The sequence below is a fragment of the Nipponia nippon genome, unplaced genomic scaffold (assembly GCF_047370975.1).
Source record: "Nipponia nippon isolate SJK-2023a ecotype South Korea unplaced genomic scaffold, ASM4737097v1 scaffold_17, whole genome shotgun sequence".
In the NCBI taxonomy this organism is placed as follows: domain Eukaryota; kingdom Metazoa; phylum Chordata; class Aves; order Pelecaniformes; family Threskiornithidae; genus Nipponia; species Nipponia nippon.
Window position 1 is genome coordinate 3238171 of NW_028262333.1, and position 17799 is coordinate 3255969.

Sequence of the window (17799 nt, forward strand, 5' to 3'; positions counted from 1 at the left end):
TACCTATGGCGTAAATATTCATGTACGGCTGTGTGTCTGTGCTCCTCCGCATATCCCTGAGATATGACACAGTAGGATTATGTGAAGATTCAAATATCTTCTGCAGGGAATGTGAAAACTCGCTCTGTCTGACGGTTCCTATGCGAGACCGCAGCGCACTTTGGCTGTGGCTGCTCCGCGTGTGGACTCGCCTGGAGTCCACGGGCTCGGGCGCGGTTTCTCCTTGCCAGCGAGGTGCTGGCAGCGGGCTCCGTGCCCGCTTCTGAGCCTGAGCGCTCCGCCGCGGGTTCGCTGCTGCCCGTTGCACATACAGTGATGTACAGCTGGCTGGATGAGGGTCCTATGGAGCTGTCGGACTGCCTTAGGGTGCCTATGGAGCTGTATACCGGTGCCTGTCCCGTGTTGTACCTGTGCTGCTTGTTCTCTGGGCCGGCTCCGGGGGTGTCCGGGGGCTCCGCCGCCCTCCGCGGGGCTCCGCGCAGCCCCTGGAGGGGGGGGGGGGGGGGGGCAGCAGCCGCCCGGCCCCGCCATCCCCCGCCGCTCCCGGGGCAGCATCTTCCGCACCTCTGGGCGGGGATGGAGGAGCACGGGAGCCATTCGGAGGTAACCCAGACACTTCAGAGGGGTCCCTCCCCAAAGCGGGGCCGGGGGGTCCCCCTCGAGCCTCCGCGGGGTGCCATCGCCCTGGGGAGGGCGAGCAGCCCGGGATGCACCGGGCTTTGGTTTATTCTATGTGCAAACGCTGCGCAAGCCGGTGTTTGGGGAGGGATAACCCACGCAGCCGGCACTACGAACTCCCTTCCGCGGCAAAAGCCCGCGGGGGAGGCGGGGGCCAGGCCCCGGGTCGGTCACGCAGCGTGGGGAAGGATGGGGGGTGCTGCGGGGAGCTGCGGGCACTGCGCCCGCTCCGCCGCCGCGCAGCCGGCCCGGCGCTTCCCCAGCGCGGGCAGGAATTGGTTTTATTATTATTATTTTCCCTAGGAAAAAAAAAAAAAAAACAGACTTCCTGGGAAAAAAAAAAAAACAACACCACAAAAAAACCGGACTTTCTCCGTGACCCGTCCTGTTCGGGAGTTGTGTGCCTTTGCCGCAAAGCAGCGCCCCGCTGCCGGGAACGGGGCAGGAACCGGAGCGAGCGGTGGGGGTCCGCGGGGATTTGTGGGTCTGCAGCGGGGAAGTTGGAGCGACCCGGGGCAGGTCCGGCCCCACGCGTGTTTCCAGGGGGCACGGCCGGCGGGGCACCCCCGCCTGCGGGCGGCGGGTCCCGGGGTCGGCAGCCGGGGGCTGGGGAGGACCCGCCGGGGCGGCCCCGACGGAGCGGGGAGGGCTCGGCCACCCCCGCAATTAGCGCTGCCGCTCGTCCCCGCCGGCGGTGCGGGAGCGGGGACGGCGGCGCGACCCTGTCGAGGGCCGGCGCTGGGGCGGGGGGTGGCGGGGGTGCTCCTCCGGGGGGGGCTCCTCCGGGGCGGCCCCGGCCTCCTCGTTGATGAACAAAGGCGCGGTCGCGTTAATGCCCCCCCCCCCCCCACTCGGGGGGGGGAGGGGGGGGGCTTCGGGGCAACTTTCCCCCGGGCCGGTCGGGGCGTTTGGGCGGGGCTATGCTAATGAGGATGGGCGTGGCCTCGCCCCCGCGGCGACGGTTCGCGGGCGGCCATTGGCGAGGGGATGCGGGAGGGGAGGGGGGGAGAGAGCGCGAGCGCGCGGTGACGCGATGCAAATGAGGGGGGCGTGGCGGCGGCGGCCCCGCCCCCCCCGCCCGCCGGGGCTGCGGGCTCGTGTTCGGCGGCGGGGACAGTCAAAGTGGCTCCCATAGGGAGAGACGGCGAGTCCGCCCCGGCGCTGCGGGAGAGGGAGGGGGCGCGGGCACCGGGAGCCCCAGGGTCTCCCTCCGTCCGTCCGTCCGTCCGTCCGCGCCCCTCTCGTTCCCTTCCCGGCGTGCGCCCGGCTCCGGCAACTCGCTTCCTGCGCGGCTGAAGGAGGGAGGAGAGAGCGCTTCGGCTGGGAGAGGAGAGGAGAGAAGAAAGAGAGAGAAAAGAAAGAAAGAAAAGAGAGAGGGGAAAAAAAGGGGGGGAAACTTGCCTCTCTTGTCACTGGAAAATGACACTTGATGTAGCAGAGCCTGCTGCAGCTCCCGTTCGTCCTATTGTTTCTTAAACTGCCATCTGAGATTTTTTTTTCTATTTTTTTTTTTAATTTTTTTAATTTTTTTTTTTTTTGCCTGCTGCCATCCGAGGGGTGTCTTCATACAAAAGGGACTTCAAGTACTCCTCCGGCTTGCGAGCGCTGCAACCAGCCCCCAGCACCCCGCCAGCCCCTCCAAGCACCCAAACAAAGTGCACACGCAGCAAACAGCAGCAACAAAACCGGGCTCTGATTGCCTCTGGATTTTTTTTTTTTTTTTTAATGTGCGTGCCTGTGTTTGCTTTCTCTGACTTGCTTTGATTCCAGAGATCAGCTGCAGAGAGAGAGAAAAAGAGAGAAAGAAAGAGAAAAAAAGCGTATATAACAGTCCGCCTGGCGATTTTATCACTTTTTTTTTTTTTTTTTTGAGTAAAGAAGGAAGATTTGCGCTCTTGTTTCTGATTCATGTTTGGGATTCAGGAAAGCATCCAGCGGAGTGGGAGCAGCATGAAGGAGGAGCCCCTCGGCGCGGGGATGAACGCGGTGCGGACGTGGATGCAGGGAGCCGGCGTCCTGGACGCCAGCACGGCCGCTCAGAGGTAGGCAGGCTCCGCGCCCCGCTCCGCGCCCCGCTCCGCGCCCCGGGGCGCAGCCGCCGCCTGCAGCGCTGCTCCCCCGCGGGCAGCGCCTTTCCCCCCCGCACCAACCAAAAGCCGGCTCCGGAGCTCTGCTAACAGCAGTGAGTTTCGCGGAGATGTCGCCAGTTAAATATTTCTCCCTCTTGTCCCGTAGGAATGACTTTTTCTTAAATAATAATCATAATAGTAAAGGAAGCGGCGAGTTTCGCTAGGAATAGGTGGGTTTAATCTCCCCAGCCCCTTGCGATCGCGCGGAGACAGGACTTTTCAAAACTATGGTTGCCGCTGATTTAGTCCTAAGATCTCCAAATGACACTTTCCTCCTCCGATAAGCAGCGAGTTGTGCACCGATGTATCCAAAATATATTCCTCTGCCTCGCTTTCTTATCCTTGCCAGAATCAGCAGCCTCCCTTCTTCTCCTCCGATAAGCAGGGAGTTTTGCAAAGCATTCTCGAGGAGAAATTTAATTCGAAGCCCCTTTGTAAAACCACTGCCACTTATCTTAGATTATTTTTAAAAGAAATCCCTTCAAACAGGAGGTGCGTTTGGCGAGGCTGCGCCCAGCCCCGCTCGCTTTCTTATTTCTCCTTCGCCCCGTCCTCTGCCCGGCGGGAAAAAAAAACCAAACAAACCAAAAAAAAACCCCCCAAAACCCAAACCCCAGCTGATGCCGGATTCGCAGCCTGAGCCCTGGAGCCGGCGTCAGCCAAGAAGTTCAATGTTGACATCTCCCGGTGTCTCCCACCTCGCCCCGCACCCCTCCCTTTGGAGCCCTCTAAGGAAGGGAAAGTTTCTGCAGGGACAACCCTGAAATATTTCAAGTTGTGTCCTCGGCTGCCGTCGCGGTGTTTACCCCCACGCCGGCCAGGGGAGGAAAGGCTGGCAGGACTGAAACTGAAAGATGAGGCCCACGGGTGCTCGGGGTGACAGCTTCCAGCCCGGCCGGAGAAGGGCAGGAGCGATGCGGCTCGGCGGGGCAGCGCGGCGGCGGGGCTGAGCGCCGTTCCCCCGCCATGCAGGGCCGGCTGCGGGCGGCCCCGGCCCCCGGGGAGGGTTGGTGGGTGCCGGGCTCGGGTCCCCGGGGGTGGGGGCTGCTTGGTGGGATGGGGTCGGGTTTGTGCCGCTCTCCCCGCTCCCTGGGGTTTCGACGTGGCCGTGCTCAGCACGGCTTTGCCCTGGCCCGGAGGGAAAAGCCCCGGGGCCACTCGGGGATGCTCTGCCCCGGGGGAGCCCAGCCGGGTCCCGGCGGGGGAAGGCAACGGGCCCGGGAGCCGGTTGGGGCGGGGGGGTGGGGGGAACGTGAGGCCGCGTCGTCGGGGCTGCCGCTAACCCGCGTCCTTCTGGTCCCAGCGGAGTTGGTCTGGCCCGGGCTCACTTCGAGAAGCAGCCTCCTTCCAACCTGAGGAAGTCCAACTTTTTCCACTTCGTCCTGGCTCTCTACGACCGGCAGGGGCAGCCCGTGGAAATCGAGCGCACCGCCTTCGTGGGCTTCGTGGAGAAGGAGAAGGTGAGTAGCCCCGCGCCCCGCGGGGGCTCGGCCGCCTCTCCCGGGCCCTCCCCGCTCCGCTCCCCCAGGGCGGCCGCACCAGCTCGTCCCGGGAGCCACCGCCGCCTCCCGGGCTCCCCTCCTTCCCCCGGCGCGGAGGGCAGCCGGGGAGCGGGGCTGCGCTGGTCCCTCGCTGTGCCCGGGGCAGGGGAGGGGGCCGAGAGCTGCCCCGTCCAGCCCCGGGGGCACCCGGCGTGCGAGCGGTGGAGAAGCTCCGTATGATATTTTTTTCTTTTTCCCTCCGGCCTCCCGTGTCCTCCTTGACTGCAGGAAGCCAACAGCGAAAAGACCAACAACGGGATCCACTACCGCCTGCAGCTGCTCTACAGCAATGGTAAGGGCTGGGAGCCCCCGGCGTCAGCCCCGCCACCCCCCGCCGGCCGCCCTCCCGCCGCCTCCTCGGCTGGAAGCCCCACCAGAGGCCGGGCAGCCGCTGCCCCGTCTCCGCTCCGCTCCGCGCATCCCTGCGCCCGCTGCCGGCCGGGAGCCCCGGCGGGTCCGAGCCCTCGGGCGGGGAGCCCCGGCGCGTTACCGCCGGCCGGCCCCGCTCCTCACCCCTCTGCCTTGTTTCAGGGATCAGGACGGAGCAGGATTTCTACGTTCGACTCATCGACTCCATGACCAAGCAGGTAGGTGCTGCGGGACGGCCGCGGAGGTGGGGGGTGGGGGGGTGGGTCGGGGCGGGGGTGGCAGCCGTGGGGGCGGCCCCCGGGAGCCCGGCGGGGCGGCCCGCGGCGACGAAACCCGCCCCCGCGGCGAAGCCGGAGCGGCTCTGCCCCGGCGGGGGAAGGGGCGGCCGCGGTCTCCGCTCCGCGGCCGCGCAACCGCGCCCGGTCCCCGCGCAGCGGCGGGGACCGCAGGGCCGAGCCGCGGGGAGCGACCCCGGCGGCGGGGCGGTGCGGAGGGGTCCCGCGGGACCCTGCCCGCCGCCGGGCTCGGGAGCTCCGACAAATACCGGCGGCCCCTCCGGTCCGGGCTGGGGCTGGGTTTGCCGCTTAATTAATAAGAATTAACCTCCGGCCTCCCCCAGCCCGGCTCAAGCCGCGGCTCAGCCGCGGTGCCTGGGTTTCTCCGTCCTTTATTCGCGCCGCCGCCGGGTCCTTGGGTTAAAGGAGGAGCGAGCAAATCGTGGCACGTTTGCATGTCGCAATAGCCCCCGACACGCGGCGCGGGAGCGGCGGGCTCGGTGTCGGGCTGCAGGGCAGCAGAGCTGGCAGCGGATTAGCCCGCAGCTGAAGCTTGCCCTTAGCTTCCCACACAGAGTAAGAACGATCGTGCCTACCTGGAAAAAATACTTTTCTGTCTGAAACGGGCATTTTTACCATCTGAACAAATCGATTCTCTCTTTTTTAAAAAAAATCACGACTCTAGCTTTTTCTTCTGCTTCTGTCAGGACGTTTTTCTCTTATAATACGTTTCCTTTAAATAGTTAGGACGGCTTTTAAGCCTTTTTATCCTTAAGATATGTTTTTTCCCTCCTAATCTGTTTTACTTGTTAAAAAAAATTCTTAAATTTTATTTAGGAAAAACATTAAGTTTTTTTTTTTTTTGTACCGATAGGAAAAGTCAGTCCCTGTATGTTGTCCGTAGGGAAAAAAAAACTCTTGGCTTGTATTTGGGCTTCTTTTCTACAGCAAAACATAAAGCTCTAAGGGCTGAGTTTGTTTTAGAAAACTCTCTTTGATGGTCCCCAAACATCTTTTCCTGCTATTGAAGACTGTCTTTCAACAGAAAAAAAGAAAAAAAAAGGAAAAAAAAAAAAGAAAAAAGGGAACTTGGATGAATTTTACTAGAGAATCCACTATGCATCTGAGCTCTGTTAGACTGCACACTTCCAAACAGAGCCCATTCCCTGTAGGAATTAAAACAGCAGCGCCATACCCTTCTTCATAACACATCTTGGAAAGCATTTGCTGTCATTCCTTGTTTTTCAGGGACAAATTGGTTGGTTCGTGTGAAAAGTAACAAAATCTTCCTGATATAGGAACTCTTTTTAGTGCTTCTGGAGCGGATGTATTTCACTGTAGACCGAATGAGAGAGACTATCAATAAATATTATCTTTAAATAGCTTTCCTATCATTACGGAAATGCAAAAGCCTCTGTTCATAATCCTGGTGAAAACAGAGCTCATGTAGAGCAGCGGATTCAAAATAATTTTCTTAACAAAGGCATCTTGCATATGAAGAGTTCATCCTAAGGCACTGTTTGACCTCTTGGTCTCTCATTATTATCAACTCATCAGAGGGGCTTTGGAGAGAAAGGGGAAAAAAAAACCCCGAGATACAGTTTATTTGTAAAACCTGCCATGTAGCTTTAAAGCACATTCACAATGAAGAAAAACAACAGAAAAAAAAGAAATCTGTCCGATTTCAGGAAGTCTTACAAAAACAAAGTTAGTGCAGATTACAGATTTTTGGGGAAAGTGCAATGGAGTCGAGAAGCGAGGGTTTAGAACAAAAGCGCTCTGAACTTAGATTAGCAAACAGGGAGTGAAAGGCTATTTTAGACGCAAACATGTTTGCTTACGTATTAATTTCATGAATATAATTTCTTTAGGCATGACTGTAATTGCTTATGAAAAACAGGGCATTGTCATGTCAAAACTGTGGCATGGGCTGCTCTGAATTTTTTCGGGGGCTGGGGGCCGAATTCTCCCTCTTCTTCTTTTTTAATTCTTTCTTTTTTCGAGTGAAATCAGTTCAGAGTTGCGAGCGCTTCGGTTACTGAATGCTTATTAGGAAGCGAAGTACAACACATGACAGAAGCTCACCCAAATGTTGAATATATCATTTATATTTTACGACAGTGAATTATATAGAAGATTCTCAAGTAACTTTCAAATCATCAAACTGTAATTAAATATTGCAAAGACGGTCTGAAAATTCTTTAATTTTTAATGAAAGTTAAATATATATATTGTCAGTCTGCTTGAAGGTGTAGTGTTTTAATGCATGACGCTCAGAACAAATTGGATAATGAAATGATTACTTTTAAATGAAACTGTTGCAGAAGCGTACATGTTTCAGCTGGCGAGGATCTCCTCACTGCTCACACACGCACATTCACACACTCAATAATTGTGAATTCCCAGACTGAAATTACAGCTACTCTGAGGTTTCTGGTGGCAAATTAAAAATCCCACAGAAGCAAAGCTTGAATGAGTTAGGTTCCCCAGATCATACAGGAAAGTATCTGTGGCTCTTTCCTTATATTTAATATATTTTTTTTTTTAAATACGGACAAATCAGATTTAAATGTATTCTCTTTGTCTCACAGTTATAAATGGCAAGGTTTTGTAGAGCTGCAGAATATTAAGTTAGGTAAGAGAAAATAAAAACTGCTCTGCAAATCAGACCTAGAGTTGTGTATATAGGATTGCTACTCACAGATTTAACATAAATGTCCCATTAGCAGCATGCATTATATCAGCAGGTAGACAGGCAGGGCTTCGCTAGGCTGGATGCTGTGCATGTAATAAATAGTAGATATTCCTGCTGCTATAGGGTTCTTGGTCTGAATAAGTCAGGGATTTGGTTGTGTGGCTGTGCCCGACTGAGGAACTCATGGCAGGAGTCCTGTCACAGGCGGCGCGCGGGGATCTCCGCATCCCGGCGCGTGCGTGTGCTCTCTGTCAGCTGCGACGCAACGTGGGAAGCGGGGCTGGATGGTGGCGTGACTGAAGTAACCAAGAATTTTGTCACCGACCGCATCCCAGGGCAGAGCTGGGGTGTAGGTATCCGCTCTGCATGCGCTGCCCCAAACCGTGAGCTTTCGTGGCACGCGTGCTCCTTGGCAGCCCGGGCTGTGGGACTTCTGAATGGGAAACCCAGGCAGGGCTGCTCTCCGAGTGCATCGTTTCGAGTTGTGTTCAGGCTAACGTGCTTGGCCTTTGGTGGTGGCCCCAGAGCAGCATTGGGGAAGATGGGAATTACGTCCCTTTGAGGGGTTTCGCCGCGTTTCCAAAATGCGTCCCCGTCCTTTAAAAATTATAAATACTGCGCACAAATCGTTAATGTTGCGGGGAAGTTCTTTTCAATTAGGGTAACAACGCTCGGCGTCAATACTGGCTTAATTAAATTTTCTTTTATGTTATCTTGGCACCTCATTTTATGTCGGGATCACATTCCTAATGCGTTCAAAACCCTGTAGGATCCCAAACTTTATAGCTGTTGCTTTCCGTAAAGCAGCAGCTCCTACCGCAGTAGGTCTGGCTCTAACAATGATGCATTTTGAAATCGCCTGCAAAATGTGAAATATGTCTGCTCTAATAAAACTGGAGTTTTTAGGCAAGTCTAAGGATTTTAATATGTTTACGGAGAAGAGATGCCTTCTATTTCTTCTGCCGTATTTTCATAAAGTTGAGACATTTCACTATTAGGAAAGATGGAGGAAATAAAGCTGAAATACTTGTTCCCCACCCATTTTTCCTTCAGCCGTTCTCATCCATAAGATATAACGGATGCTAATACGGCTCAGGCGTCTTAAAAATCCTAAGTTTTGCATGATAGCTATTGTCTATTGCTGAGAGTCCTCATGAGTCAAAAATCCTCCCTTCAGACTTAGACTCTGTTTATATTTTGCTTTTTTTTCAGTCCTTTAACTCTGGATGCAAATGGGTTTTTCTGTTGACTTCTCTATCATTCTCTGATGTCTGCAGATATTTGATCAGCTCTCTATTCTGCGCGTAGCATGGCCCTGCTCTGGCAGCTCCACGCATGGGAAAAAAAATGTTATCAATAAGTTCAGAGGAGCCTCAGCAGACTCGGGGAAATTTCACACAAACATAAAACAAAACCTAACCCCTGTGACGGGGAAAGTTTACATTGCGCCAGATTTTAGCAGCTTTCTTGTGCCTTTGGTGAGATGTCAGAAGCGCAGGTGATTTTAATTTTCTTGTAGAGAGAGGAATGGAGAAGTTTGGAATTTGCATGCATGATCAGGACCTGTGTTTGGGAAAATGTAAACTCATCACAGTGGAAAATGTGTTGTTTGGAGTCTGAGGGTGAAAACAAAGCTGAGGATTTTGGAGAGACTGCCTGAGCCAGATGGCCTGGTGCATTCCCAGTCTGGCAGCCCAACTGCTCCCTCCTGTATAATATACAGCCATTTGTTCTGGGATATTTACGCTAGAGCTGTTTCCATGTGAATGTTTGAAAACCATTAAAAATGAACATATTAGGAGAGATAAATTTATTTAATTTGTGTGAATACATCGATAAGCAGGCTGCGTATCAAAGGCAGAGGGAGGCTGGATAAAATAATTAGATGCTACTGAATTGTGCATTGAGACAGACAGCAAGAACTAACCGTCCTCGCCCTGGGCCCCAGCGCTGTGCTGCTTGTCCGGGCTAAACCTCACTGGGACGAGTGGAAAATTTGCCTGGGGAAGGGGTAAAAACTCGGGTAATTAAGGGTTAAGCAGTCGAAGCCAAATAAATGTAATTCATAGTATTTTCGCTGTAGATATATAGCGGATACAAGCCTAATCCTCTCTGGGTGAAATTCTGGCCCATCTGAAGTCAATTGCAAAGCTCCTATTGAATTCGGTGGGGCCAGGATTTTATTTTGTCTCTGTGTGTATGGCTGTATACGTCATTACAAATCATTTTAGTTCTGTTTTTGAAAAGACCCTCATTTTAATGAGGCTTTCTTTCTCCTTTATTTCAGTAAGGGAGATAGTTTGTTTTGTGAAGCAGAGGTGGGATTTGAAAGTGAGTGGATTTAAATGCATGTCGGTGATTTCTCTCCTTCTCTTACTCTTTTAAAATCAAGGCCATGATATAACTGAGTAATAGAATGACCATGATCTCATTCCTTCAAGATTGTTTCTCGTCCAGTTCAGAAAGCAGGATTGCTTGACTGACACCATGAGACGATTCTGCCCTCAGTTGTACCAGCATAAATCTGGATTTATTCAGGAATAGCTAAGGACAAAATCTGGCACTATATTTTTTCCAACTTATTCATCAACTATTTTACTGCTTTATCCTGCAGTCTTTACTGGGGAAAAAGCAGATTAAATGAGAACTGTAGTCTTTATTTTTATATTACCCCCCCCCCTTCTATTTTATTTTATTTTTTGTGATCTCTGTCACTGAAAAGTTGAGGCGAATTGTTGGACGCACTTGTCATCTAGAAATGACTGCGATGTGCTCAATTTAGTAATTTTTATTTGCTGGCAAGCAGTGAATTGCATTTGATTTAACTTTTTACGCAGCTTTGTTTAAATGGGAGTGAAGAAGTCTTATACTTTGACACTAATTTTTTGGGGCCGCTTGTGCATGAGTGATCGTTACTCATTGGGACTTCTTGTAGAAAGGTTACTTGGGTGAGTAATGGCTTACAAAATGGAAGATGAATTTTGTGGGGAAATATTTAAGTTGTTCAGGAGAAGGGAAACTATTTTGAAACACTTATGAAATAACACCGAGTTAAAACTACATGAAGTAAACAAAAAGAAAAAAAAAAAGTCTGTAATTCTGCATTTCCTTTGCTGGTGTTTTGTTGTGCAACTCTGATGTGTATTTGCAGGCTTATTTTTAGCTCTGGTGTGGTCTAAGTTTATACGCTGTAACTTTCACTTTATCTCTTATTAATACGATCCCTATTTGACAAAATCACGGCGATGTTAATGTGACAAGAAATCCTGCCGCAATCGCCCCGTTTTAAAGCCTGAACTTTAAAAAATTACAATTAAAAAAAATTAAGATAGTTTTGTTGAAAGAGTAGCTTTTCAAATCTTGCAGTTAAACATTTTCACAACAGTAACATTGTAGACCCTTCCTGTAAAAATACTTCTGGCAGCTATAACGATCTGAAACTTTAGCAGTTCCTGTTTCCTTTTTGAAACTAATTGTAGAATTAATGCTTCAGAGCAGCGCCGTTTGCAAGCCGGCAGAGTATCCGTAATGCTCTCGGGCAGCCATTCATGGAAGTAAACAGTTGGTGCTTTACACACCCGTTCGCACAAGCAAGTTGGGGCGTAGGAATGGGAGTTGGGGATGAGTTGCTCAGAAATGAACTCAGCAATTCCTAGAAGTTCCTAGGAATTCCTGCAGGAATAGGGTATGCGGGAGTATCTGCGTTGAACGGGGAGAAAACAAAATGTGCATGGGTACAACGTCGGTAATTAAATGCAAATAAAGTGAAAAGCAAATCCTTAACATAGAGGAAGGCAGAAGAATGTCATGCACGCAAAGAAGGGATCACTGATGCTAAACACAACAGACAAGGTGATTATGTACCGCAGTGTTGACTCTGCCCGTTCATTATTGCTATTTAGTTGAGTTATTTAAGCGGGTACCTGGAGGTTAAGTAAGCATAGCAGCAGGAAGGGAAGAGGAAGAGAGAGGGAAAGGGAAAAAAAGAAAGTAAATTTTGTGTTCTAGTTTGTCATTTCTAGTGCTTCCTTGTCTTCGCTGGCAACAAGATAGTCCATACTGGGTAAATTTATTTTAAGATTTGAAAGCCTAAGAAGAACGAGCCAAGTCCGGCAGTCCTCTCTCAGGCACCATTCCCCCTGTGTCATGCTGTGACCTACAGAGGTGAATGGGGGTTGGAGGGGTTTGTCTCCACTAAAGGCCTCGGGAGTAGATCTATTCATCAACTTCTTCACCCCCATGCTCTGCACTCTCAGAGGCAGATTATTCTTTGATTGTGCATTGATTAAGTCCAAAAAGTGCCACGAGCTTCGCCCTGGCCCATCCCGTCCCACTGCCAGATGGAACCTGATTTGGGGTTTTCTGGAGTCCTTGCAATGTCCCCGCTGACCGACCCCACCAGTTGTCAGCTGGTTCCTTTGATTCCCCGGTTTTGTCTGGAAGAAGCTTCTCCCCATCTTCCCGCTCAACGCAGGGAAAGGAGGATCTTCTGAATTTGTCCCAGCAACCATTTGTAACGCAGGGATGACTGCCATCTTCCAAGGCCTCTTGCAAACCACCTGTAGCTCTCCTGGGCACCGATGTGGAAGGACCTCGAGGTGTGGGCCAGCAACCGAGCAGGGACGTGGGCTCCCAGCTGGGGTCAGGGGGGTTTGCTGGTGTCTGTGCTGCGTGGACTTTGCATGCGCCCTGCGACCACTTTCGTGTCCCCTTCATACCAGTGCTGGGTTCACAGGTTTTGTGGCTTACTGGTGGGAATGAGGGGGCAGAAGTCAGGTGAAACTCTGTACCTGTTAGCTGCAAGGGCACCCGCAGCCTCTGTTTTATCTTATCAGCAAAAAAAAAATCCCACTGGCTCTCAGGTTTTAGGGGAATGCACGTAGCAAAACCAAAATTAAAAAAATTAAAATTAGCAAAGATAACGCAGCCCCATTCCTGATATAATTTATGGAATCATTAAATCATTTTATAATTGCATATTACTATTAAAATGGTGTTAAAAATCAGCTCATGCTGCTTCCGATTTCTGTGCCCTGAGATCCGTGCCCCCTTTGCAGGTACAACACCTCTTACCCTTGGTAGGTTATATTTGTAAGGACTGGGAAAGCAGTGTGTATGATCTTAACTTCATCGTATATTAAGATAACTTACTTTTTCTCAGTATTTTCCACGCTTCCCTTTCAAAGTGGTCTCATTCCATAAAATGTATTTCATCCATATAGCATACTTTTGGTTTTTACTTTCAATATCTATTTTGTCGTTACCTTTAGGGATACCCATACCAGATTTCATTTTATCTGCAGAGTTTGTTCCCCAATTTCTTCTTTTTAAATCTGTATTTTAGAGGCTGAAAAGATCAAGGGCTGAGCTGATGCTCAGAAGCAGGAGCGGTCATCTCACCGAGGCTGGGGCTCCAACCATTGATCCGAGCTCTGGAGTGGCACCCTAAAAGATTTAGGAACCTCAGTGCTACCAAAAGATGCTGTCGCAAAGGCAACTCCTTTTCACTCTTGTTTTGCTGCTCTGGGGCTGGTGCCCGGGGCCAGGGGTGGTTAGAAAACATAACTCTGTCCCGATCAGACGGAAACCCTGTACCGAGGGGCTGTGAGCGCTAACCTAGTTTGTGCGTAGCACCGATCCCTCGCCGTCGCCGCTGGTTCTGCTGGTGGAAGGATTGCAAACAGAGATTCTTCTTGAAATGCGAATACGCTGTCTTTCCACAGTTTTAACTTAAAGGATTCTCCCCCTGCTATCTCAGAATCAAATTTCTGAAGCTGGTTGATCCTCTGTTTGTTTTGGTATCCTCTGCTCTGGTAGGGCCTGCCTCTCACTTATTTATATCCCCGTAACTCCGGAGTCGCTCTCCGGAAAGCGGTGGATCATGAGGTTCAAGGGGAGAATCAGGCCCAAACGCTTTCTCAGGAGCTACCAGGAAAATGCCTGGGCTGTGCAGCTTTTGTAATTAAAAATACATGAGCTCTCTCTTTTCTGTCTTTTTTTTTTTTTTTTTTTTTTGTAATGAATAGGACCCAAAGTATGCCAAGCCTTGCTGGTTTTTCTTTTTTTTTTTTTTTCTTTTAATGCTATTAGGTTTATATTTTATTCTGAATTGAAAAGAAAATTGTGGTTGTCTTGACTACTAAAAAAAACCATCCTACACACCGCTTGAGAGATGTGCAACGGAGAGGAGGGAATTTAGCTGTACTCAGCTTGTGTTGTTTTCCAACTGCAAATCTTGGAGCAGGTTCGGTGGAGACGCTGTCTCTTTAGCCTGCGACTTGGCTTGCAACTCTGGCTGCGCCTTCGGTTGCCGCGATGCGTTTTCATTTTCTCCAAACTCAACTCGATGCACAGCTAAAAATGTGTTTTGTTTCTAGGCGATAGTATATGAAGGCCAAGACAAGAACCCAGAAATGTGCCGAGTTCTGCTCACGCATGAAATAATGTGCAGGTAAGAAATACCCCGCTTCCAGTTAATTGGTGATGAGAAGATGAATCTGTCTCTCAAAATCTAGGTTGAACCTGCAGCTATTTTCGGACTTAAATTTATCTTTCTTGCATTAAACAATCCCAAAATAACGCAGTTCGGTGTGTGTAATTAGCAGCAAGGTCTCAGTCGTCACGCTAGTTTTCAATTATTTATAAAGAGTTATTCTTAACAGAACACTACTGGTTTTCCTTTAGACACTGTAGCCCACAAAAGGTCTCCTCACCAAAATTAAGAGTCAATTATAGTCTTCTAGCAATAAATGTCTCTGTCCCCAATTCCCAACAAAACCTCCTCAGTAAGATGACAAAATCGTAGGGTTTTTTGGTTGGATTTTTTGTTTGTTTGTGTGTTTGTGTTTTTTCCTGGATGTGCATGAAGGCATGAAGTCAGGAGGCCTTTTTTGTCCCTGTTGCTGCTCATGCAAGGTCCCCACTCAGGCGGAGCGGAGCAGGCGATGCTCCTCCATGCAAAAGATGTCTTCTTGATTTTCTTTAAACTTCCCCGTGCACATTTGGCTCTGCCCTGTGCTCTCTTCCCCTGAACATGCCTGCCTGGGCTTGGCCACTTAAATTCGGGACAGCCAAATATCTTCTCTCCTGAACACGGTACTTCTGCAACGGGCAGCTGCTTCCTTCTCTTTTCTGCCTGATTGAAATAGGTGAAGCCTCTTCTACTTCCTTTTCACCACAGAGAAGGCAGCATCTTCCCACAAACCCTTCCGACATCTAGGAGAGCTTGACCTTGCAGTCTCATTAAAGTTAGTGGGTGTTTTTTGCATGTCTGAAAAAATCATTTGTTACATGTTATTCGATGGCAGAAAATAATTCCCTGGTGGAAGACGAGGCGTTCTTGCATAAGCTCATTGTTACAATCAGTTGTTTTAAGACTGTAAAAATGCCATTGCATGCGTTGTAACTTTTACAAAACACATTTACTAAAAAGGAGTAACTTGAGGGTAAAAACTAGTACCCACTTCTAAGAGAATAAATTTGGATGAGGGTTTCCTGGTGGGGGAGAGTCTTAGACAAAATATTGAGATGGAAACTTCTCTGTTGGTTGATTTTTTTAAAAAATTTTTTTTCATTCTTGGCGATTTGCATGTTTTGTCCTCCACGGCAGCTCCTCCCTGATAAAACCCTGCTGGAGGGCAGGGCCCTGCGATGCCAGCAGAGAAGGAGCTGCCCTCCTTGCTTTGCCAGCCTGGCCAAAACCCCGTGCCACCCCCCAAATTCTTCCTTGCAGGATTTGGGGGATTTTAGTTTTCATGTCATATTTTCCTAGGCTGCTTCAGCCAGTAGGTTTGGCTTCTTCCAGGAAACCAAAGATAACCCATTACAGCCCAAGAACGATCAGAGCAGACGGGTATCTCCAAGAGCTGCCTGAGCTTCTGCTGCCGTTGGGAGCTGCAGCATTGCTGTGCTGAGGACTCCCGTCCAGTTCTCCCTTTCCAAATGGAAACCCAGTTGTGCTGACAACTCGTAATTGCCCTAAAATTCATTGGCCCAATTAACACCACTTTCACACTAGACACCTAGCTAGGAACAATTCATGGAAATATTAAAGGAGGCCCCTGACCTGATAAGGCTGAAGTGCGTGCTTTACTTTTCTCCTGTAATAGACCAGTAAAACAGTGGGACTGTTCATGTGAGTAAAATTAAGCACGTGCTCAAGTGCCTGCAGCATCAGGGTTTGAATCTGCTGTTAGTCCTGGGTGATGTGTCCTCCCGATTCTTAGACAGCAAGGTTTTGAGGTAGGAATTGCATCTGCCTGCCACTCACTGAGCCATCCCTGCAAGAGTAAGAATCACCTACTTTAATGCATTAAGTTTCTTACAAATACTTTAGAAACACAAAGAGTAAGAAGTAAATTGAAACTTTACATAGAGGGCTGAGTTTTAACCAGAAGACCAAATACCTGCATCAAAGATTTACGGCCATTCAATATACTTTGACTGAGACAAAATGATTTCCGTCCTGGGGATGTGGAAAGATGTGCAGTCTTTCCCTTTATTAAAGCACTTTACGCTTTCTTTGTGCTTAAAATTCACTGGATCGGGAGCTTTATTCTTCTCCTTCTATTTGTTTACTGCTAGTTCTTGCTTTGTGTTTCATAACCATAAGGTGGAGGGGTAGCAAAAAAAAATATGTCTGACCATAGTAGGCAAATGCTGTGTGCCTGTCGGGGTGGGGGAGACATATTCAAATTTCTTACAGCTCATATTAGATATTACCCATTTCCTTTTCTGCCTATACATGTGTAAGAGGGTGCTGTTTGTTTACCAGGCCGCTTGACCCTATTGCACAAATCTGTCATCTATTGTGCTGCTAACACTCTTTTAAATTGCAAATCTGATGCTCTTTAGGGGTCTAGAAGGGAAAAAAAAATCTCTCTCCACACCATTCTGTTTCTCTTGATTTCTTGCCTGTTGTAAGTGGAAGTTGGGATGTGCTGAATTTGCACCAGGGGTGCAAATGCAGCCTCAATTATAAGCATAAAATTAGAGTCTGTTCCCCATTAATCAGCCCAGCTAATTGCTATGCACTACCATTAGCCATATGGTGTGAAAGACAGCTTGCTCTCCCTAAGATGAAATTTCTTCATTTCAGACATGAAATAGTGAGGGCTCTGTATTTTAAAATAGCTTGTTTTAGATATTTAATTTCTAAACAACTTTCAGCAGTGCTTTCTATCAAGGCTAACTGCACAATAAAACTTTGCATTTATGTGACAAAGCTGGGTATTTATAGTATACTACAACTATGGCATGGATAAGACAAAGAATTCAAATGTACAGGAGGGTCCTGGCTGTGGTAGGAAAGTGGGACTGAGGTTTGCTTCAGGTGGCTGTTTATTTCAAAGGATTTCATTGTGTTTTGTCAAATATAAAAATCTACACTGTTGGCGAAAATGTTAATAGCTGGGGAGAATTCACAGCCTCAGTGGAATTTATTAGTATTGTAGCCAGCATGGGGAGGGACATCTATAGTTAATATTGCCTCAACAATTTCCATTATGAAACCTTCAGTGGCTTACAGCTTTGCCAAACTTAAACTGTTCTGGCTGAAATGTCCTTTGCAGGGTGTCAGCCTCAGGCTGACTTTCTTTGGAAAGTTCCAGCTAAAATGGTTCAGTGATTTCTGAGAATGAGGTTGGAGTAAAATATGGTTTTTGTCTGTGTAAAATAAAATCTTACAGCTGTTTTGGTGAGAAGCTCCCATACCTCCAACGCTTCGGGGCGAGAAGCCTGTTTGGGGCAGGGGTTGTCCTGGATGCATCATCTGCGGGATGAAACCCACCTCGTCGGGAGCTTCTGCAAAATCTCCCACACGGACTCGCTAACGACTTGTTAGAGCCTGGCAGCTAAATGATCGGAAAGTCGCATTTGCGCTGGCCACGTGCCATCGCCCCGTAATTTCTCATTGTTCATTGTCCCCGTAGAAAGCCCGAGCGCGCAGATACACAAAGCAGGGCTCCTCTGGCGAGCGATGTTCCTGGCCGCCACGCCGGGGTGGGGACGGGGGGATTTGGGGGTACCAGACATCGGGGCGAGGAGGCCGTCTCCTGCGCACCCCTGGCGGGGCCGGGCAGTGCGGGACAGAGATGCTCCAGTGCAGGGAAGGG

General features: G+C 49.7%; 1 protein-coding gene across 5 annotated transcripts in view; it reads left to right on the forward strand.

Moving 5' to 3' along the window:
- The first annotated feature begins 1764 nt into the window (after positions 1 to 1764).
- The window catches only part of EBF1 (EBF transcription factor 1), a 282181-nt gene continuing 266146 nt past the window's right edge, over positions 1765 to 17799 (forward strand). For 4 of the 5 annotated variants that reach the window (XM_087753702.1, XM_087753703.1, XM_087753704.1 and 1 more), the window contains exons 1-5: positions 1765 to 2720; positions 4111 to 4267; positions 4577 to 4640; positions 4880 to 4935; positions 14065 to 14138. In XM_087753702.1, coding sequence (XP_087609828.1) covers positions 2587 to 2720; positions 4111 to 4267; positions 4577 to 4640; positions 4880 to 4935; positions 14065 to 14138 — 485 coding nt within the window. In that variant the 5' untranslated portion in view covers positions 1765 to 2586. Of the gene's footprint in view, positions 2721 to 3605; positions 3818 to 4110; positions 4268 to 4576; positions 4641 to 4879; positions 4936 to 14064; positions 14139 to 17799 lie in introns of those variants that run through there. The other variant, XM_087753707.1, reaches the window with a different exon arrangement.